This window comes from Castor canadensis, chromosome 7, assembly GCF_047511655.1.
Source record: "Castor canadensis chromosome 7, mCasCan1.hap1v2, whole genome shotgun sequence".
NCBI classification, from domain to species: domain Eukaryota; kingdom Metazoa; phylum Chordata; class Mammalia; order Rodentia; family Castoridae; genus Castor; species Castor canadensis.
In genome coordinates, this window is record NC_133392.1 from 147506607 (window position 1) to 147529548 (window position 22942).

General features: G+C 50.6%; 1 protein-coding gene across 2 annotated transcripts in view; it reads left to right on the top strand.

Moving 5' to 3' along the window:
- The window catches only part of Ece1 (endothelin converting enzyme 1), a 97655-nt gene that overhangs the window by 50064 nt on the left and 24649 nt on the right, over positions 1-22942 (top strand). For both annotated transcript variants that reach the window (XM_020177126.2, XM_020177123.2), the window contains exons 3-7: positions 6042-6183; positions 10895-11107; positions 19696-19817; positions 21211-21357; positions 22251-22316. In XM_020177126.2, the coding sequence (XP_020032715.1) occupies positions 6042-6183; positions 10895-11107; positions 19696-19817; positions 21211-21357; positions 22251-22316 (690 nt within the window). The remainder of the gene's footprint in view (positions 1-6041; positions 6184-10894; positions 11108-19695; positions 19818-21210; positions 21358-22250; positions 22317-22942) is intronic.

Genomic DNA, 22942 nt, shown 5'->3' on the forward strand with positions numbered 1-22942 from the left:
TGAGGCTCTGGGAGAGGAGAAGGCTTGCCTTAGGTCAGTCACAGAGCTAGAACCCTGCAAGAAGCCAATCTTTCTAGAGCCTCTTCCCCTGAGCCCTTCCTAAGAGGTTAAACCCAACAGGAAATTATTTTTCTGTGGTGGGCACTTTTTCTGCTCAAATCAAAACAATCTAATCAGTGATCTTTTTCAGTCTCATCTTCCACAGAGGTTTCTAAATATATCAGCACAAAAGCCTCTCAAAATTCACCACAAAATAATCTGCCTTGTTGTCATAACAGCCACCCACTCTGGTTTACAGCCTGCAGAACGCAGGGAGCCCCCTTCTATGCCAGGGACCCAGGTGTGAATTCTGACTCCACTCATGACCTTGAGCAAGCTGTTAAATGTCAGTCCTGATTTGCTCATCTGTAAAATAGACTGGAGAAAGTGGACATGGTGCGTGTTGTGGAGCTTGCTAGGATTGTTGTTTTTATGACCTGTGAGGTAAGCGCTGATGTAGTCATGTTACAGATGACGAAGCTGAGGCACAGAGAAAGCTTAGGGACATTCCTGTGGTCACATCGCTATTGTGTGGGCTGAAATTCAGTATTGGTGTCCCCACACCAAGCTGTTTTCCACTTTTCATGCAGAAAAATCCAAAAGGCTGCCCATGGATTTGGGGCATTTTTGTGGGTTCCCTGCTTGGCATGCTTGGAGCTTCCAAGACTTCTCCAGAGCAAACCGGAGCCGGCCAGTGTTGGCTTTGCTCAATCAAGATCCACACACCCACCTCAATTTACAAGGCAGAGTTTTCTTTCTTTTTTTTTTTTTTTTTTCATTTTCCTTTTTTTTTTGGACAAGATCTCACTGTGTAGCCCAGGCTGGCTTAGAATTCCTGTTCCTCTGGTGGGATTAAAAGTATGGACTACCACACCTGGCCCATTTGTATTTATTTTTAAACACGATTGCACTCACTTTGCAGATGTACTGTTACAGCTTGAATTTTCACTCAATGCACTTCCTAAGTATTTTCTATGTTGTTAAAAACTTCCAATTTTAATGCTACCTTAGAAATCCTAACACTGTGGTTCCAACATATATATATATATATATATATATAATTATTCAGTCCAGTATAGTTGCACAATTAAGCCCAATTGCTACCACACTGTGGGTGACCATCTTTGAGCCTTTCAGATTATTCCCTGTGGCTGGTTGCTAGAAACAGTTGCCCAATTTTAGACGTTTTTTAAAAAATGGACCCTGCACCTCAAAATGTTCTCTCTTGATTGACAGCTATAAAAATTTTTGATTTTTCAAGATTTTTAAAGCTCAGGCTGGCGAAGTGCCTTAAATGGTAGAGTACCTGCCTAGCAAGCGTGAGGCCCTGAGTTCAAACCTCAGTACTGTCCAAAAAAAAAAGGATTTTTGGAGCCTCTTAGCTCTAGGAAGCCAATAACAAATACATTACAATTTCCATCTCCCAGCCAGACTTGCCCCTGTTATTACAGTGGGTTGGCAGATGGGTTGATACAGTGGTGAATTTAGCTGGGACAAAGTTCTACTTGCACCTCATCTGGAAGAGGTGTTTTCCCGCACTAAAGCCTCTGCTCTGCCAGCTGCCTGGTTCCCCCCTGTACCTGAACTCACAGCATTGCAGTGCCTGGAAAGGGAATAGCCCAGGTCATACCTGCAGCCAGCCTGGGGCATTCATGGCTGTGACCAAAACCTTTGAGACTCATCCAGTTACCTCTCGTAATTTTTTTTTTTTTTTTGAAGAAGGAAAGCTGAAATACTTACCTCCTCTGTGATGGTTTTCTCATGTTTTTGCACCATGCATAGCGTGGTCCTTGGAGAGTGACTTTGGGGACAGGACTACTTAATACTTGGAAGACTCCCCCGTGCCAGGAGGTACTTTATCTCTGTCCACATACTGGAGCACCAGACTCTTTAATGAAGATTCTAGACTCTGAAATGGTCACACTTGGAGCTTCATCCCAGCTTCCTACTTTTAGGAAGGGAGAGTGAGGCCCAGAGGCTGCCTTGGCACCCATGGCAGGGTTTGGCTGACCTTTGACTTCTGAGATTTTTTGATCTTTCTCCTACGTGCCAGGAGAGTTTTGCTTCCTTCTGGGAAGCAAAGAAAGCTGGGGGCACTTCCTCTAAATGCCAGGCTGGGATGCTACTTAAGGGGCCATTTCCCTTCCCTGCAACAGGGAGTATGTGCAGCTGTCACCAGTCATTTGAGGAAAGTCAGGCATGGGGAAGGTGGCAGGTAGGACTCTGGCAGAGGTGGGAGAACATTGTAGTTTTGCTCTGGGCTGAACCCAGTGTCCTCAGCTGGATGTCCACCTCATAGAAACTTTACTGGAAGAAACTCCCCTAAATAGACACCCTTACAGAGGCAGGGGCCCTTCAAGGCTAAGCTGTCACGCTCTGTCTACTTTGAAAGACTGGTTCAGAGGCAGACAGCCTGGCCCCCGGCCGCCCTCATACTGCCGGGCTTCTGGGTTGTAGGGGTGGACTTCCCGCCAAACCCTCGGCAGATGACTCCTCTTTGCTGCTCCCTGCAGTCACTGAGGGCCCTGGGGCAGCTCAGAAAGAGCGACCCTCCCTCCTGATCCCACTGAAACAGGCTGAGCCCGGCTCCCACCCTGGAGCTGCCAGCTTGTCTCCCGGGCCCCAGGCAGGTGCCCGTCCTCCCCTGTAGAACCCGTTCTTGCTACAGGCCGAGGTGAGCCACACTCTCACTTCTGTAACCGAATATTTATCCCTGATTAGGCTTTTGTTCCCTTGGCTGTGCCAACCCTGGGAACAGTGACCCGGCAGCTTGGCGCTTTCTCACACTTCTGCCTCTCTGGCTCGAGCTTCATCCTGCTCAATTGCCTTCTCCATCTTCATCTTTGGAAGGCACCTCGCTCTTGCTTTTATTTCTGTTGGCCTCACATGGTGATAAGTAGACAATGAAGCCCGGTGACCCCAAATTCCATCCTGCGAGCATCAACCATTCTCCTTGGCTGACGGCCACTTGCCGGTTACCTCTCCCCAGATGGACTGGGCTGCTCGCCACCAACCCTCCAAGCAGCCCGGTCTCCCACGACTGACAAGCTCTTATTTCCAAAAGGAAAGCGAGAGATCATCACATCCCCGCTTGTGACATCATCTCATGGGCTGTTCTCCAGGGTACTGGAAGGGAGGCAGGGCAGGTGCAATAGGGTCTCAGAGAAAAGGGCCAAGGCCAGATGGTGTAAGGAGCAAAGTGCTGTCCTGATGCAGCCCAGAAATGCTAGCCTCTCCTGGTTCAAGCCCACTGCCTCCAAGTGACTTCTGCCCCAGGGGGCCACTCAGGATTCACTCTGCCCCCAGAGGTGACGCCTGTCTAGAAACTAAGAGACTCTTGGTTAAAGAACAGGACAGAGGTTAAAGATTCTCTCTTCAAATTCCATTTACCATTTTTGCTTGGAGTGATGAATTTTTAATTCAGTTCTGGCTCAATTCTAATTTAATTTACAGCGAGCTCCATCTGGTTAGATTTAAACACTTTGCCTGGCATGGAACAATGAGCTCAATCTGATGGCCTGCTGCCCTCGAGGGGACGAGGCTGCCCTGCCCACTATGGAGAGATGGTTTGGCTCATGTTCCCTCTCCTCTGCTGCCCCTGGCTTCCCTTTCCGGTCTCTCCTGGAGCTAGACTACTACCTACCCTAAGAGTCGTTGTGAAGACAGAATACACCATCTAGCAACAGAATAGAATGCACAGGGTTTGGGGGACTGGTCAGCCCTTGAATATCTTAGCATCTTTCTCCTCCCCTTCCTCCCTGTTCCTTCCTTCCTCTGCCTCCTGTTGCTTCCTCCTCTCCGTCACCTCTTCAGACACCTTTGCTCCTGGCTGCATCCCACAGCAGGTCTACGTCCCAATAAGGTGGGGTTTCCCTGCTTTTCCCCACCTAACCGTGTCCTCCAGCTCCCTAGAGCGGGCAGCTGTTCAGCCCAGGTCTCGCTGCCTTTTTGCCCACTGCAAGCCAAGCCATGGTCATAGGACCATGAGGAGAAGGGAGAGGAGGAGGAGAGAAGCTGAGATAGTCCAGGGGCAGAAGGACAACCAGGCAGAGGGGCATTAGCATCAGAGTCTCTAGGTGAGCCCTAGAAGCCTCTGAATACCAGTGCCCAGGGTAAACTGAGAGAGAGAATTAATGGCTGAGAAAAAACTTTATAAATTTTCCATGTGAGTAGCTTCTCAGTCCATCTCTTTCTGCACCAGGCTCTCACGTGAAAGCTTTGCTTCTCCCAGTTTTAAGAACATTCTTAGGGAGGCTGGGCTCGGTGGCTGATACCTGTAATCCTAGCTATGCCGGAGACAGAGGTAGGAGGATCTCAGTCCAGGTTAGCCCTGGGCAAAAAATACAAGACCTATCTAAAAACTAAAGAAAAAAAGGGCTGGGAACATGAGTCAAGTGGTAGAACACTTGCTGGAAAATTCCTAGGAGATTTTTAGCAGATAGCCTCCCTTTACCTGGCCACTGCTGTGGTGTCAGCCTCCTGTCTTTACAGAACTGTCACCAATCCTCAAGATTCTTTTCTCAGTTCTAGAAGCCAGTTTTCCCATTGTTCCCCTCGCTCTGGTGCAGCAATTCCTGGTCACTTCTGCCCAGAGGAGAGAGACCCAGCCATGGCCACAGTGCCCTTCCCTAGGTGGCCCACCCTCCAGGTGCCAGGGTGGGTGGCCTCCGGGTTCTGACCCAGCTCTGGGAGCAGCCCATCCTCAGCCATGTGGAGCATTGGCAGGTCAGAGCCTGGTCTTCTCATGTCCCTTGGAAGGGCTGTGAGAGCCACTTTAGGTACAAGCCTCACTCCCTGCTCCTTATCCTTCACAAAGGGCAAATCTAATCCTGTCCTGTCTCTCCAGTCTTCAGGAGGAAGTCTATGTTCTTAACCTAGCTTACACTTTACACCCCTTGCTAGCAACTTTTATTCTTTAAGACCCAACCCAGACATCACCTCCTCCAGGAAGCCTTCCCTGACTGAACCCCTGCCCACTCCAGTCTTTCTGCCTCCCTATGGGCTGGGAACAGTTGAAAGCAAAGGATCCCATCTTCCTACATAGCCCTGAGTGCCCAGCTGTTTGTACAGGGCCTCAGTGTCATTAACAAACCCTGCCTGCAGGAGAGCCTCCCTGTCCTGTGGCCCTGGCTTTTGGAGGAAGCACCTCTTGGAATAGGGGACCCTGAGCTGGCTTTGGGTGTGAAGGGCCTGGGCTGAGGTCCCCAAGCGCTGTTGGCAGGCGTGTCTCTCCTGGAGCCAGGGGCCCACCACGCCCTCCATTTCCCCTCATTGTGCCTGCTTTCCTGTTTAGCTAGACAGCGAGGTGGGGGACCTTTCTCCTCCCTTTGAGGAACTGCCTGAATGGAGCTATTTCTCCTCTTGTCTCCTCAACATCTCCCTAGACCCACGCTGACCCACTGGGGGACTGAGGAATCTACAGATCCAAGTTCAACTCCCAGCACTCCCCATTGGTCTATGTGATGAATGGCAAGGGTCTCGCCCCTCTGTTCCTCAGTTTCCCCATTATAAAAAGAGAACCAAAAAGTCAGCTCTGGTGGGATTGTGAGGGCTTAAGGAGCTAAGTGTGTCCTTGCTTGGGGAACACATGAGCTATGGTATGTCACTCTTGTCCTCAGCCCTGTGGACGTGGGGCTCTAAGGCAAGCCCAGCTGGCCGCCCACTGGCTGCCTGAAGTCCAAACATCCTGTTCTTTTTTGAGCTCCTTCTGGAGAAACAGGGAAACTTTTTTTTTCCTCTACCCATATCGGGTGACACAGAAAACTCAAACCCAGCTGGGTTGAGCTGCTGTCTCATGTGTGGGAGCAAATCCCAGCTACTGGCCAGGGTGGTGGCTCCTTTCCTGGATTAGGACTAATTCTGTGGGAACTGGACCACCCCTGAGACAGGAGGGCAGCCCAATGCCTCCCCGAGGCCTGGGCCTGCCTCAGAGCCCCCTCCTCCTGGGGTGGGGGCATCCTGGGCTCACGTCCACCCCACCCTCCCTGCCCCCTTCCCTGCAGGTGAACTTCCGCAGCCCCCGGAGTGACCAGAGGTGCTGGGCAGCGCGGACCCAGGTGGAGAAGCGGCTGGTGGTGTTGGTGGCACTTTTGGCAGCAGGATTGGTGGCCTGCCTGGCAGCACTGGGCATCCAGTACCGAACAAGTAGGTGCTTCTGTGTTTGTAGTGGGCCTGATTCATTCTGTTCTCTGCTCTGTCCACTTGTGCTAGATGGACTTTCCTGCTCAAGCCAGGACTGGTCTCCAAGGACAAGGAGGAAGTCAGGTCTAGAGGTGCTGAGGTGGGTGGTGTGACTGGCACAAAGGCTTGGGATTCAGAAGGACATGAGTCCACATCTTGGTCCAGCAACGTAATGGCTGTGTGACTTTGGACAAGTCAATTCCCCAGAGCCTGTGTCTTCTCACTTTAAATGAGGGAAGAAGTGACCCACCGTGGCTGCTGGACATAGGGTCACGCTGCCTGCCATCGTAATCCCAGTGAAACAGCACTGCTAGCTTCTCTTTACTGACATCTCCTCTGCCAGCACCTCTTGAGTGGAGATTTGCATGGGGGATGGAATTTGCACACAGACCACCAGGCCCCAGAGGAGTCAGAGCTCAGGCCCTGCACCATACCCCCAGAGAGGCTGTCCTTCTGGGCTCCAGGGCCTTTATGTACCTCTATACATGCATGTTCTGCCTAGTGTGGCCATCAGGGGTCTGAGGCCGGCTCTCTGTGTCAGCCTCCTTGTTCAGTTAGCACTTAGGCAACTAGAAAGGGCAGATCCAAGCTAAAACCGAGGACAAGGAATCCAACCAGTCCAGGTACTCTCAACTTTCTTGCCTCCCAACTTCCTAACTTTCTGATGGTCCATCTGACTGAGCAACCAGAGGGGGATTTTGGTCAGGGTCCCACCCACCGACTTGGTCACTCACCCTGTCAGAGAGATTGTGGCTGTGTTCAGCCTTCCCCACTGCTAAATTGCTGGCCTGAGGTTGGCCATGCTGAACTGGAATGGAAGGGCCTTGGGAACCTAGAGAGAGGACAGGAGTTTCATCTGAGTTATCCTCATAACCCCTCCCATGTGGGGCACATGTCAGTTAGTCATTCCATAAACATTTAATGAGTGCTTACTCTGTGTCAGACTCTGAGCTAAGTACCTACATGGTACTTAAGAAATAGTTGCTTGATTATTTAACTGACTATTTAATGGCTTATAGACATTTTACCAAATGTGCCTGGCCCAGCAGGTGTTTAATGTGTATTTGACTAAGTAATTACTAGTTTCCAGGCCTTTAACCATATGTGCTTAGCGCACCATAGGTGTGCAGACAGTAAATCGAATGAGCAAGTGACTAAATGAACAGAGGAGTGAGAAGGAGTGAGTTGGGAACCGCCTTTCTCTACAAGGCGTGCATTTAAGTGTGCAAGTGTGTTTTTGTGAGTGTGTGTGTGCAAGCCCACTGTACAGTACAGCTGCAATCTTGCCTCATCCTAAATCAGATTTAGCTCTGACCATTCTGCAGTCAGCCCCACCTGCCGGATTCTTGGCCCAGGATGCAGGAAGCAGGCTGGATTCCAGCAGACCATGTGGCCCTGAGACCAACCCAGGGGTCCCCAAGACACAGATCCTTGGGGTCAGACCCAGAACAGTTCTGCTGCTTTTGCCAACTGGGACCCAGAGGGAGGAACACTGCTATGCCAGTCCCAGCTCTTTGGGACCTCACAAGGGTCTTCCCCAGCCTGGACCTGGAAGAGGATTGGGTGACCCCAGGGCTACCTGAGAAAGCAATGGCCACCTGGCCAGGCAACAGCAAGACTGACATTGGCCACGTCTGAGCAAACATCTGGCCAGTCAAAGCAAATCCTCAGATGATTCTAGAAAACTCACCTCTGTGTTTTGTCTGCGCACTTTAGTGTATTTTGACACACCTTCCTGCTACACCTTCTCTTCTAGAAACCTGCAGTTGCTTTGCAAATAGCAGCAAAACAAACAATAAACTCTCCCAGGAAGTATTTTAAAGTGTCTGGATGTCGTTGAGACCAGGCACTATCTAGATGAGTGAATTAGATTTGGGACTGGTCCCTGCCTTTCCTTTTTTTTTTTTTTTTTTTTTTTTTTTTAGTGGTACTGGGGTTTGAACTCAGGCCCTCATGCTCACTAGGCAGGTGCTCTACCAGTTGAACCATAGTCCCAGCCATTTTTGCTTTAATAATTTTTAGATACTGTCTTACACTTTTTGCAGCCAGCCTCAGACAGAGATCCTTCTACCTACAGCCTCCTATATAGTTGGGATTACAGAACTGAACCACTCCACCTGGCTTGTTGGGTTGAGATGGGGTCTCACTAACTTTTTAACCTGGGCTGGACTTGAACCATGGTCCTCCCAATCTCTGCCACCTGAGTAGCTAAGATTATAGGCATGAGCCACTATGCCCAGCCTTCATATTGTTTTTAAGCCCAAGTCACCTTGCAGTCTATCTTCTGGGTATTTCTACCAGCCAAGATTTTGTCAAGCTTGGTTTCCTGTGGTTTGGTATATAAAAACAATAGGCATTCTTTTCCCTTTCCAAGTATGAGATTACATCATAATAGTGAATAGACTCTTTCAAACTACACAGAAACCCGTTTCCTCCTCCTCCATAAAGATTCTGGCCATCCCCAAGGTTGGGGACTGAGACAAACCTGATTAGATGAGCGATCTAGAAATATTGCAAATGAAGCCAGGTTAGGTGGTGCATAGCTATAATCCCAGAAATCCCAGCTACTTGGGAGGCTGAGGCAGAAAGATCAGGAGCTTGAGGCAGCCTGGGCAACACAGTGAGACAATGTTAAAAAAGAAAAGAAATACTACAAATGGCAGCATCCCCATCTTCACAGAAAGGATCGCCCATGGGCTGAGGTGTATCGAGCATGCTTGAGGCCCTGGGCTCTATCACCAGCACCTAAACAAAAAGATTCCCTATGTGTTAAATTTTTATTGAATAATTATCTCAAAATAAAGTCACGGTGATTTTCCTCCTGTTGTGTGACTCCTCTGAGCCCTTCACCCACCTGGAGGACCTTGCATGTCAGACCACTGCTTGGCTGCCGATGTGCCTCTGGGTGAGGTGAGGACCCAACACACACCAGCCCTGCCTTCCTTCCTGCTTTCTGAAGATGAGCCTGCAACCCTCAGGCCTGGGTCCAGAGCAAGCAGAACCCTGTGCCTGGCCATGAGGTCACCATCATCACTGTGGAATCGATCCTCCTCCTCCTCCCTAATTTCCTGCTGGAGAACTAATTTCCTTAGGAGAGATAAGGTCACTTGCACAAGGGCCCACAGCAGAAGCAGAAAGCCAAGATTCGAACCCAGGGCTAACGGTCCCCAAAGCCACCCTGCCTTGCTGCTTCCCTGTGTGGGGGGGAAGCTGATCTTGCCAGTCGGGCCGCCACAGCCCCAGGTGTGGTCAGCAAAGTTGGAGAGGGACAGCAAGAAATGCAGCCTTGGAGGTGGGTGACCTTGTTCCAGTCACTCCCTCAGAGCCTCAGTTTCCTCATCTTTGCACACGGTTATCACAGCTGCATCTGATGCCATACTGAGGGTTGAGATGGTGAGTACATGTGACATGCTTGGTGCAGAGCCATGTCCAGGGAACCATGCCTGTTATCCTCTGCTCGATTTGTGTCAACAGTTCATGAGGCCAGGCCTGGGCTCCTCAGACCAGATTTGTCTTTCAACTCAGCCAAGCCTCTGGAGAGCCATCTGTGGCTCAGTCCCTTTGATAGAGCCCCCAGACCAATCTTGAGGCAGGGGTCAGTCCCTTCTCCATGCCTCTGGCAAACCAGTCTCTTAGGTTTCATTTTTGCTTTTCTGAGGATTCATTGAGATACCTACTGTCCTTGTGTTCAGATGCCCTCCCTTCCTCACAGTCTCGCCCTGTCTGTGTCCTGGACCATATTGTCTGTATCACCCACTTGGCACTCGGCATTCAGTTGTTTTCATAAAATGAGTGGCAGCTTGTCCTACTGTTGCCTTCTGACTGTTCTTATATAATGTGAGTATCCCTGGCTGAATTACTAGCTCCTGAAGGAAAGGACTTTGCTTTTGCCTTTTATGTTCTCTCTCTCTCTCTCTCTCTCTCTCTCTCTCTCGCTCTCTCTCTCTCTCTCACACACACTCACACACACACACACACACACAGTCCTCAGTAAAGAACCTGGAAGACACTCAGTATTTATTTTGTGGAATGCATGAATGAGTGAATGAATTTGTTGAGTATCAGGGAATAATAAAAAAAGTTGGGGGGAGGGGTGAGTGTGGTGCATACCTGTAATCCCAGCTACTTGGGAGGCAGAGATAAGAGGATCAACATTTGAGGCCAGCTGGGCCAAAGTTAGTGAGACCCTATTTCAAAAACTGAGCTGGGCATTGTGGCATACATAAGCAATCCCAGCTATACGGGAGACATTGCTAGGAGCATCGTGGTCTGAGGCTGGCCCAGGCAAAAGCATGACACCCTATCTGTAAAGGAAACTAAAAGCAAAATGGTGTGTGGCTCAAGTGACTGAGCCCTTGGTAGGCAACCTAGTGCCACCACCACCAAAAAGAAAATGATTCTCCCTGAGGGAAAGATTGCTGGAAAGAAACACACTTGGTTCTCGGGACTTTTGAGCACAGGGCACAGCTAAATGGAGGTCTTATGTTACAAACTGGAAGACCATCGATCCCCTGAAGTCCTGTCTCACTAGGGCTCTAGTGACCATCTATTCCAAGTGTCCTTGGTCAGGACAGAGGTGGGACTGTGTCCCCTGGGTCCCAGGCCACCATTGCTGCCCTCCTGTTGTCTCCTCCCTTGCTATCCTTCACTGGCCTCTTGTCCTTCACCCTTCTAGGAACACCACCCATGTGCCTAAGCGAGGCCTGCATCTCAGTGACCAGCTCCATCTTGAGCTCCATGGACCCCTCAGTGGACCCCTGCCAGGACTTCTTCAGCTATGCCTGCGGGGGCTGGATCAAGGCCAACCCCGTGCCTGATGGCCACTCACGCTGGGGGACCTTCAGCAACCTTTGGGAACATAACCAGGCTATCATCAAGCACCTACTCGGTAAGCAGCAGCCAGGGGACCAACTAGTAGGCCACAGAGGGAGATGTGCACTGTGCCAGGCCTGGTCAGAGGAGAGGTGGGGCAGACCTCGAAGGCCATGGACCTTGGAGTTGGGTTAGTGTCTGCCTGTCACTCAGTGCAGGATCCTGCTGAGCGAGTTCCTGACCTCCAAGCCTCAGTCTGTTCATCTATAAAATGGGGTAACACCCAGGCTGGGGAGTGTACACATATGAAGTGTCTTCACAATGTGTGTGGCACAGTGCAGGTGCCACGGAGCAGGTAGCTGCAGTCCTTATGCTGTGGCCTCAAGCTGCAGCTTAGTTCTTCACTACTACTGACTTTATTTTGAAAGTCGTGAGCAAAAGGAAGCAAGGCTGGACACACCAGATCAGATTTTAAAGGTTGTGATTTAATGAAAGCTGTGATGACAGCTTATCAGTTAGTTATTCTGTGCGTGCCTCCCGATAATCACCCTCGCAGTGTGAGCCGTCTGACCAAAGTCCTTTGCCCTTGGACTCGGTAGTTTTTCCCTCAGGTGAGAACCCATCTGTGTTGTTTACGGTCATATTCTTGGTTAATGTTTGTTGAGTTTCCACTCACCCCGTGTAGTCCTCTTCCAAAAGGGAATCCCAGCACCAGCTGGACTCTGACCATCACCCTTTCCTGCTGACCTTTGCTCTATCCTAGGACCCACAATGCTGGGAGAGGCCAATTCATGAAAAACCAATTAATTCATCCATCAATGACAGAACTTAGATTTGACAAATACTTAAGGTTTTTTTTTTTTTTTAATCCTCAAAATACTACTAGGTAAAATAGAAAAAGCTATCTAAAAGGGCAAATACTTTCAAAGGGACAGAAACCTTCTTATGAGATGGTTCTTAATTAAGATGACTCTTAATTTGACAATTGGTGGATGTAAGACAGCTGTGTCTTTATATGAACGCAAGACAGGGACTGCACATACATAGGTTAAGGATACCTTGCCTTTCTCTCCCATGCCAACCCGGGGCACAGCTGTTGCTAGGTTAACACCTGCCCTGTCTTCACGGCCCTCAGCAGCTCCTAGGCGGGATCCCTCGGCAGCACAGAGGCAGTAGCCTCCTGCTTGTCTCCTGGGGACCAGAGCAGGTGGGGTTGGAATAACTCTGCATGCCAGAGACAGCTAAGTCCCAGCCCGGGGTGACCCATGCCTGCCTGGTGCCCAGTGCCTCAAGACACAGCTGGGACTTGTCTGTGTGGGACAAGGTGGGCTAGTCAGCCCCTGGGTCCAGTACTGGCTCTGCCACTTTAACATCCGGGGTCTGTTACGTAGCCTCTGGGCTTGGTTTCACCAGTGCGCGGAGAACCAGGCCTCTCTGAGTTATGAAAATCCAGCGAGCCTTACTCACAGATTCATTACGCACAGTTTTGACCAAGCACACTAAAAAAAAATTAATAAATTTTAAAAAGTCGAAAAAGATTCCAAAAACAAAACTTTAAATTCCTGCATGTGCTTTATGCGGCTCAGTTGATGCACGTTTATGTTTTATAATCTGCTGTGTTTCTCTGCCCTTAATTTTGTGGAAATAGAGTATGCCTCCCAAAAAGTAAATGGTGTCCCAGAAGCAATGTAAAAGTGAATGTGCTTAATCGAAGTGACCGAGTGATAATTTTAGATGTGTTGAAAGGCAGCACGTCTTTAGCGGAAGTTGGGGGGTTGTGAGAAAAACGAATCAAGCATCTACAGTATAGCACTGAGCTCTCTGCATCTTCTGGAGCTGGTTCTTATCCAGAGGACCTGGGTCTTTGCCCAGACTGAGCCTATCCTACCCCCATCCTCCCCTAATTTGGCAGAGCTCGTGAAGAGCAGACTCCAGTCCTGGGCTGTGACCTTATATCTATCCTGTCCCTCAGGGTCAAGTTGTGGGCAGGGAGCCGCCTCAAGCTGGGCACAGAACAGCCAGAACCAGGCAGTCAAGCCCCTGACCCCAGGGCCACGGTCTCATAGTATCAGGAGGCCAAACTGCAGAGCTGTGAAGTCAGGCAGTCCCCACATGCTGTCTCAGCTGTGTACCAAGGGCCTGACCCTCTTGAATTTAGTTCTAATCTTGAACCAGGGACCTCAGCACCACCTAACACATAAGATTGCCATGAAAGCGATTTGCAAATGATGTGCCAAGTCTTAGCACTGAACATGGCACCTAAAGCGCTCAGCCAGACATAGCTGCTTTGCTTGGTGACATTGAGTGACTTCCAACCAGATGTCTCCCTGCCTCTCAGCACCTCAGCACTTCAGTGATGTGGGATCTAATTCAGATCATGAGAAGGATGCTGTAAGGATTAATCAGAGGGGAGTCGAAGAAAAGAACAGCCATTGCTTATTGTACTCATCACAGGAGCACTGGTATGTTCACCAGTTACCAGGGAAGGTGGTGCAGAGTGAGACTGTGACGCGCTTTCTTACTTGTGCTGTCTCATTTGGTTCTCCCTGTGCATCTGCAGAGGCATGGGATATGCCTGTTTTACAGACGACGCTTAGGGATGAAAGAAAATGTATGTCCCAGGAAATGGTGGTGCTATGAATCTGACCTAGAGCCATGGGGCCCCCAAAACCTGTGTTCTTTCTTTCATGACTCTTCTTAAATCAGATCCACCATGAAGAGGTCCCAGGCAGCTCCTTCCCCAGTGGCTGCTTGGTCTGAACTTTGCAGGCCATGTAAGCTCTGGCACCACAGAGCTGGGGTCACCTTCATGTCAAATTTTCCCAAAAGGCATATCCTGGGATTCCCTCCCCCAGCCTCTCTCCTGAGAACTAGCCTAGAAATGGCCCTCCCCAGTGTGGCCTTGATACCTAGAAGCCCCTAGTGGGACAGGCAGCAGGTGAGTGGATGATAAAAAAAACTTAGGAATGCTTCAGGTACATTCTTGGGCTTAATCCCAGACTGGTGTCAGCTTCACCAAGACAAAGGGGTCAGCCAGGAGGCCTTAAATGGAGCCAGCACTGAGGGGGACTGGGACTAGCAGGGAATGCCCCACCCTTCCAAGGTGGCCTGGGGAGAAGGAGGGTCTCTCTCAATAGAGAGGAAGAGGGACACTCAGAATGCCAGTGAGGATTGTGGCCTGGCCAGGAAGGACAGCTGTTCCCACCCACTTGTTAATTGGCCTCAGGCAAGCCAGGCATTTCTTTGATGGATGAATTCATCCTGGGTCCCCTCAGAGGAAGTCCAGGCAGATCTGGAGCAGGTGGGCTGACCTGTCCAGTGCCACAGTGTCCTGTCCTTGCTGGCTGCTGGCTGAAGGGGGATGACCTCAGCTCTGGAATACAGATGCTTTACCCACAATCCACCACTCTCCCAAGTGGCCTGGATAGTGGCCCTCTGTAGGCTCTGGGGACATAGCAGTAGCCTCAAGTCATCAGAGGCCAGCCCATCACCCTTACACTTGGCCTTGTCTTTAGCTTTCCAGATGTACTCAGCCCAGATTATTATACTATCCACACAGCCTAATCAACGCCCAGACGCTTCTACACTATTCTGGGGTTTTTTTTTGGCGAGACTGGGGTTTGAACTCAGGGCTTCATGCTTCCAAAGCATGAAACATTTGAAACACACCTCCAGTCCATTATTTTGGAAATGGGATCTCAAGGACTATTTCCTCCACTGGCCTCAAACCATGATCCTCCCAATCTCACTGCCCACCCACCACCCAAGTACCTAGGATTATTGATGTGAGTCACCAGTGCCCAGCTTACACTGTTCTTAAACCTGCTTCCTCTGTTATATCTTCTATGGCTACCAAAGGGCCTCTTAGGGCTTGAGCCACACTAACATTTTGTGTGACTGTCACATCTATGATACTTTCTTTTGGCAGTACTGGGGATTGAACTCAGGGCCTCAAGCTTGCTAGGCAGGCAGTCTGCCACTTGAGCCACGCCTGCAGTCCTTTTGCTTTAGTTTGTTTCTTGGGTAAGGTCTTTTGCTTTTGCCCAGGCTAGCTTTGGACTACAATTCTCCACCTCCATCTTTAAGTGCCTGGAATTACAGACATGCATCACCACATCTGGCCCTACGATATCTTATACTATAAGATGAATACTTTAAAAAATAATGCACGCTTGTTGTAACAATTGAAACAGCATAGAGTCCATGGGGGAAAGTCAGCTGTCAGGGCAGAGGATGTAGCTCAGAGGTATAGCATTTGTCTGGCATGCATGAAGCAAAAGATTTGATCCTCAACAACACAAAATGAAAGAAAGAAAAGGTAGCTGTCCCCCTTCTGTCCCTGACACCATCCTCCCTGAGAAATGTACAGTGTTCCAATAGCATGAAATGTGTCCATGTCAGTGATTTAATGTGCATGATGACAGCCTGTGTCATGTCTCACTCTTACTTTTATTTAGTTATTTATTTATTTTGTGGTACTGAAGGTTTGAACTCAGGGCCTACACCTGGAGCTACTCCAGCAGCCTTTTTTTTTGTTTTTTTTTTTTTTTGTGATGGGTTTTTTGAAGATAGGGTCACGAACTGTTTGCTGTCTTCGAACCTCGATCCTCCTGATCTCTGCCTCCTGAGTAGCTAGGATTACAGGCGTGAGTCACTGGTGCCCGGCTCGTATTTTTATTTTGATGTTTCCCTGGTATTTGCTATCTGACTTAGTTTCTTTTCCTGCTGTCTGCATGGTGTCTGCAGTAGTGGGACCTTTCTCATTTGGGGAATGGTGCCAAGTGGCTCACGCCGGTATTCCTAGCTACTTGGGAGTCTGAGATCAGGAGGATCATGGTTTGAGGTCAGCCTGGGCAATTAGTTGTTGAGAGCCCTATCTCTAAAATAACCAGAGCAAAATGAACTGAAGGTGTGTTTCGGTGGTAGAGCGCCGGCTTTGCAAGTGTGAAGCCCTGTGTTCAAACCTCAGTCCCACCAAAAAGCTGGGAGGTTGTGTCCAGGGCTTCTGGGAGCAGGTGGGCTGCCTCAGGCCCCCTCTGGTTTCTGAGTGCACCCGCAGTAAGAACCAGGAGTGTAAAAAGACGGGCTCCAGTCCTGACCTCAGCGACTTACTTGTGTGACCTTGAATAAGTTACCTAACCGCTTGCCTATAAATTGGGCGTGATACTGATGAGAGCCACCGTGGGATTGTTATGACAAGACGCACCCACACAGTGGCACCCACACCCAGAGGAGGCAGCCCGTTTTCTCAGCGGGGAGGCTTAAGAACACCTGCATTCATCTTCCAGCACACTGCTTATTAATTAGCTCAGCCTTCACAGGCAAGCTCCTTTGCCTTCCTGAGCATCAGTTTCCTTTTCTCTGAAATGGGCTGATAACACCGTAGCCCCCTTGGGGTATGTCATGTGGTGATGAGGCCCAGCGCCCAGCCTGGTCTGCAATCAGCACCAGGAAGTGTGATGGTGTTATCTTTTACTTCCCTTCTCCTGCACAACAAAGGCCTCCTCTATCAGCTCCCCCCATCCCCTCCCTGGGGGGGCCTGTGACTGTCTGAACTGACTCTGGTTTTATCTAAAACAAACACTGGTCCTGCCCTCAGGTAGAATCAAGGCCCCTACATGGTCCTGGCCACACAGGAATTAATTCCCAGGCACCCCATCCTCATAGCCCACCTCAGTCTCGGCCCTGCCTATCTGGGCGTTACTTCCTCCCCAGCAGTGATGTGGGAAAGCCTGTTCCAATGAAAACTCCCAGAGGAAGAAGCCAGCCGATTAAGTGGTGTGCTGTCTTTCCTCTCTGGGGCTTTGGGGAAGCAACTGAGGAAGTTTCTGGAACTCAGGGCCCCTGGAAGGAAATACCCCATGAACTCTGTTTTTTCATCATGTCACTGAGGGCTTACTGTATGCCTGTTCCGAGCTCATTCTGGGAACAGAGAGATGACAAAGTCACGGAATGTGGGGCGAGGCAGTCCAAGCTCCCCCCACTCCTCCTCCATATTGAAGCAACTTGAGTGGCTTTCTCTGTGGCTTTCCTGCAGGCCTCTCTTGGCTTCCCGGACTTTCTCTTCACCATCACCCCAGTGTGCAATTAGATGCCCCTGGGAGTGGTCACTGTCTATCTCGCCACCGGCCTGCAAGTGTCAGGCACTCAGGCCTGTGCATCCCCACACCCAGCCTGGCAGCGCCCAACACCAGACATTTAATCAGCTGTGCAAACACCAGGGAGCGTGAACCCAGGTGCTTGGAGGATGCTGGGGATTGAACCCAGGGCCTTGTGCATGCTAGGCTAGTGTTCTACCACTTCTTGCTAGTATTTTATTTTGGGGGTCTCACTACCTTTGTCTGGGCTGGCCTTGAACTTGAGATGCCAGAAGAACTTTGAACTTGGCTAGAGTGGACTCAGCAAAGCCGTGATGGAAAGGGCCCTTCTCTTTCCCTACAGGTGCCAGGAATAGGGGAGCCATGTGGCCTCCAGTTGGACTCAGAACTTGCTATGATTAGCACATCCAGCCTGTTCCTCTGGAGGCTTTCTTTGGATCTCTTATCTTAGTGACCTTGGGATCCTGGGGGAAGAAGATGCCAGGCCTACTCTTGAGCCAGTGTACAAAGTGCCTCCCCCAATCCTGGCCCTGGCATTTCGGGGTCATGGCCAGAGCCAGATGTGGGTGGTGAGATGGAGCTTCTGGGATCTGGTAGAGCCCTGAATGTTCTCTTGCCTTCCCTTCCAAGAGCCTAGCTGCTGGGAGTTGTTGTCATAGAGACAAGGCCCTTGGAGCTGGGGAGCTCCCCCTGTGCATCCCCTCCTCTGCTTCCTGAGTCTGAGGCCCCAACTCCCCCTGTTTCCGCCCTCCCTCTCCAGGAGGCCTCATCTCAACTGCTTCCTCAGGACCTGGAGACAAGCAGGTGTTTCCAGAATTCAGAAGCATGCCAGCCTGTAGTCTCCAGACCCCAGGGGGTTCTCTGACCCCTCAGGGGGTTCTCTAGCTTCTACCTCTCCCTTCACACCAGCCCCAGGCTGTGCCCATCCCCTTTTCTATGATGTTATCTGATTTGATGAGACAGGCTTGTGTTCCCTGACCAGTGACATTTACAGTGACAATCCAGGACAGGGAGCTCTCTGAGATGAGGACTGAGGAAGATTGGTCAGGAAATGACTTGACATCAATTGGCTGTGACAAACAGCTTTCTTTCTTCAAACAGCGTGCTCTTTTCTCTCCTTCCTTGGTCCCTATTGTTCTTTGCCAATCATTGCCCTTTCCCCTCTTTTCCACATGGTGTATACTTTTTCATTTTTTAGGCCCAGTTTAAATAGAACATCCTCTGGAGGCCCTGGCCTCTTCCAGCCCTCCAAATGGAAGGGTGTGTGGGTGTCAAAGCTGTTGCATTATTCAAAGCACTTGTGCGTCTTTCTTGTGCATCTTTCTGTCTTTCCTTTGCATATCTGTGTGAGCTCCTTGGGGGCAGGGAGCAGGACCTAGCCCAGCGCCTAGCACTTGGTAGGACCTTCTAGAACGAACATCTGAGAACAGGCTTCAGAGAGAAGTGTCCCTGGGAAGGGCTGAGGGTCTCGTGAGAAGCCTCATGGGGCTGGGGTGTCATCTTTTGCATCCCCTGAGCTTCACAGCACTTGGCACAGAGTAAGCATCTGGCATCTGTCTGGTAGCTGAATTGGATAGAGCTCCATCAGAAAAGTGTTCATGGAGGAGGTGGATGTGGGGAGGTCTTGGAAGGGAGCAAAAGAAGGAGTTTCAAGGTCAGAGAGGAACTAATCTGAAATGAGGGCAGTGGCAGGAACAGTGAGGGGTTCCCTAGGGAGAGAGGGAGTCGGACAGATGGAAACAGGGCCAGGGAATCCAGCATGGCCTGGAGTGGGCTCCGTGGCAGGGGGCTCAGGCACAGGAGCCCCAACACGTGGTAGGCCCCTTGAGGACCTGAGCAGCAGGAAGTGGTCATCTTCACTGGGTGCAGGTGGGAATGTCCCATGCTGTGCACACAGGTGCGTGGCCTTCAGCAGGTGACATCTGGACCAAGCACTGGGGATGGGGGAGGAGGAGAAGGGTGTCTCCTGTGTCCAGGGGAAGTCTGAGAAGTCTGAGAAGCACAGCTGGACGAAATGCTGCTGGCTGTGCTGGTGGGGGAGGTAGAAACCGGTCCTTTTCATCATCTACGTCTGGCAAGCATGTCTGGGCCTCTGAGGAGGAAACGGAAAGTCAATTCATAATGAATGAGGTCTTTCAAGCTTCATCCAACTGCAATCTTACTTCTAAGAAAGGTTATCTGGGATCTGGAAACCAAGACAGGGCTCTGTCCCACGCACCAGGCAGGGTTGTTAGTGTCACATATTGGCTAACAGGGAGGCCAACTGTCCTTTGGATGGGCTGAGGCTGCCATCCCAGGGACACATCTGCAAGCCCATCAGCAGAGAAGGGGAGAAACACAGTACACCCTTCTGATTGGCAGTCAGCTAGAATTCGGGGAGACCTTCGGTCTGCCGGCTCTGCCCATCGGTACCTGTACCTCTGGGACTGAGCCAGCCAGGAGTGGCCCCAGCTCTGTTGTACAGCTAGGAACACCAAGGCTCAGGAAGGACTCATTCAGAGCTCCCCAGCAGGCAGTGCCTCCCCAGGGGGCACATTGCAAACTCTGCCATCTCTTGTCATTCTAGAAAATTCCACAGCCAGCGTGAGTGAGGCAGAGAGGAAGGCCCAAGTATACTACCGTGCGTGCATGAATGAAACCAGGATCGAGGCGCTCAGGGCCAAACCCCTGATGGAGCTGATTGAGAAGGTGGGTCCCTTGTGGACAGACTCACAGCTACTACCCATGCCACTTGCCAGCCCCCTGGCTTCCACCCCAGCTCTCAGGCACTACTGGATCTCTGCTACCTTGCACCTCCAGCCACCACACCCAACTGACAGAGTCTGTCTCTCTGCCTGAGCATGTGTATATGGCTCTGTGTGAATGGGACTATCTGCTTGTATTGTATGGAGTTGTGTGTTCTGTGGTGCATATGTGTGTGTGTGTGTATGTGAGTGTATCTTTGTGGAGGACAAGGGCTAAATTCACCGAGAAAATCTTCTCTGTCACTGTTTCTTTTCCTCCAAGAGTGTGTTTGTGGGTACGTGTGGAGGGGTGTTTGTCATTCCAGAAATGAGGAGGACCCTACTGACTTGCAGCCCTCCCTTACTCCCGAGTAGCAGAAGGGGTCCTTCTTCCTGGACATCCCTGGCAGTCCTGGGCGTGGACAGACGGAAACAAGGGGCCAGGAAATGTGAAATGGCGTGGAGTGTACTCCAAGATGGAAGAAGGTCTTGAGGCAGGGTTAGTGGCTGCAGGTCCTGGGATGGTCTCTGTCCCTCCTCTCTCGCCCAGGCCCTTTGTGCCAGTATGTGCCAAGCCAGGGAGGACCTAAGAGATTTTTTTTTTAATTCCAGTTTTGAGAGACTGATGGAAATCTTAGCTTACCAACCTTTTTCAAAATATGGAGCCTTGGTCTGGCAGAGTGGCTTAAGTGGTGGAGTGCCTGCCTAGCAAGTGTGAGGCCCTGGGTTCAATCCCCAGCACCACAAAAAAAATTAAAATTAAATAAATTGAGCTGAGGAGTGGCTCAAGTGGTAAGAGTACCTGCCTAGCAAGCATGAGGCCCTGAGTTCAAACCCCAGTGCTGCTTTAAAAAGTAAAAATAAATAAATAGGAAATATGGAGCCTTTTTTCTCATAGGCACAATTGAATTTATATTTATTTGTTTGGTTGGTGTTTGGTTTTTTGCCACAGGGTCTCACTGTGTCACCAGGCTACACTTGAATTCCCAGTGCTCCTGCCTCTGCCCAAGTGTTGAGATTACAAGCATGCACCCCTGCACCCAGTAACAGTAATTACATTCACATGATTTAGTATCCAAAGGTAAACAGCATATGGGCAAAGCCTGGTCCCATTCCCATCCCATCCCTCCAGGGAGCAGCTGCCATGTGGAGTCATGGCTGACTTGGTGAGGATAAGTGCTCTGTCTTGGGGTCTCCAGCTCACAGGTCAGGAACCCCAATGAAAACCATCCCATCCTGAAGGCTCTGAGAGGTCAGAGGACTGCTCCAGGTCATCGAGCAGGTAGGCTGCAGAGCCAGCATCTGCATACAGGTGTCCCCATCACCTCATCCCCACTGTCTACTCTCTGTCCCCACAGCTCGGAGGCTGGAACATCACAGGCCCCTGGGCCAAGGACAACTTTCAGGACACCCTGCAAGTGGTCACAGCTCACTACCGCACCTCGCCCTTCTTCTCTGTCTACGTCAGTGCCGACTCCAAGAACTCTAACAGTAACGTGATCCAGGTGAGCTGGCCCAGGAACAGGACAGGACAGGACCTTGTCCTGAGCTTAGCAGGTGCTGGGAGGAAGAGACTTGCCCTGAGTGGGATAGCAACTCTGGCCTGTGAGCCTGGGTTTTTTCTAGTGGTAAGATTTTTGCAGGGAAGAGAATGTGAGAGGACAGGCCACCATTCTTGGAAGGTGGCTCACAGTGGCAACAGGAGTGGTGGGTGATGTCAGCTTGTGAGCACAGCTGGAGCTACCTCTTGCTCCCTTCCCTCTGCCTCTGTGACTCTGCTTAGATTGGATTCCAGTCCATCTTTCCCCTCCAGAGCTAAGAATCAGCTTGCCTTGGGAGTCCCAGACTGGGGGGTCATAAAAACTGAGTTGTCATCCTGTCTGTGTCACTCACTCACTGTATGGCCTTAGGCAAATGGCTCAGCCTCTCTGAGCTACAATTTCCTTGTCAAAGGAACTACAATAAACCTACCCAAGGTACATCAAGGTATAGTCAGAAGACTTCAATGGTAGCTACCAAGCATTTCCACCCCAAACCTGCCTGGCTCTCAGGAGGCCCTTTACTGGCCCTGTCCCATCCCAGCTCTGCAGGCTGAGTGTCATTTCCCTTATTTTCCAGGTAAAGGTTAAGTTCAGAGACTATTACCATGGTCACTCAGCTTGTGGTAGCTCTGGACAGTGTTTGGTGAAGTGAAATAGGGACCAGAAGATACTTAAAGCCCCTTCTGGGTTCAGAGGGGCCCAGAGTCCCTGAGAGCGGGCCCAATTAGTGATGTTAGCTTCTAGCTTGTGTTCCTGCTGATACCTGAGCTGGTCTTCCAGTGCTACCTGCCAGCTGTCCCCAGGGCAAGGGGCACGGGCAGTGGGGGACTCCCTCTTCCTCCTTCCTCCCTCTCCAGGTGGACCAGTCTGGCCTGGGCTTACCCTCCAGAGACTATTACCTGAATAAGACCGAAAATGAGAAGGTGAGTGCACCCAGCCTACCCTGTGATAGTTTCTTCCCCTCCATGTGCACCCCTAGCACATGGGGCAGGTCTCAGAAGGCAGGGGAGAACAGAGGCATGACACTTTCCTGAAGGATGACCCAGGCAAGGGAGAGATGCCCCAGGTTGGCCTGCCATGTCACAGTCAGGCATTGTAGGCACAAGGGGCAAGGGATAGGTGTCATTTGTCCCTGTTTTAGAGAGAGGTGGTGGCTAGACCTTTGCACACATCACCTCTCACCTTCCCAGTAACTTCATTGCCTCATCTGTCGAATGGTTATTATTTTTATCTTTCCTCTCAAAGGAGAGAGTAATGCTCAGAGACACTAAGAGACCTGCTCAAGGTCACAAAGTCAGTAACCAGTGAAGCTGAGATCCAGATCCACCTCCTCCAAAACCCACACCTTTCCCTCTCCCTGGGCCTGCCTGTCCTGATGCCCCAGGGTGACCCTGTCAGAGACTCATTTGTACTGAGCACTGGTGCTGTAGTGATGGTTTTGAAAGGACTCACGTGGTCCCCATCCCGGCCTTGAGGTCCAATAGGAGCAGAAGACATGACTTAACTGACCACCCACTGAGATGCACAGCCATACGTGTGGGAGGGGAGT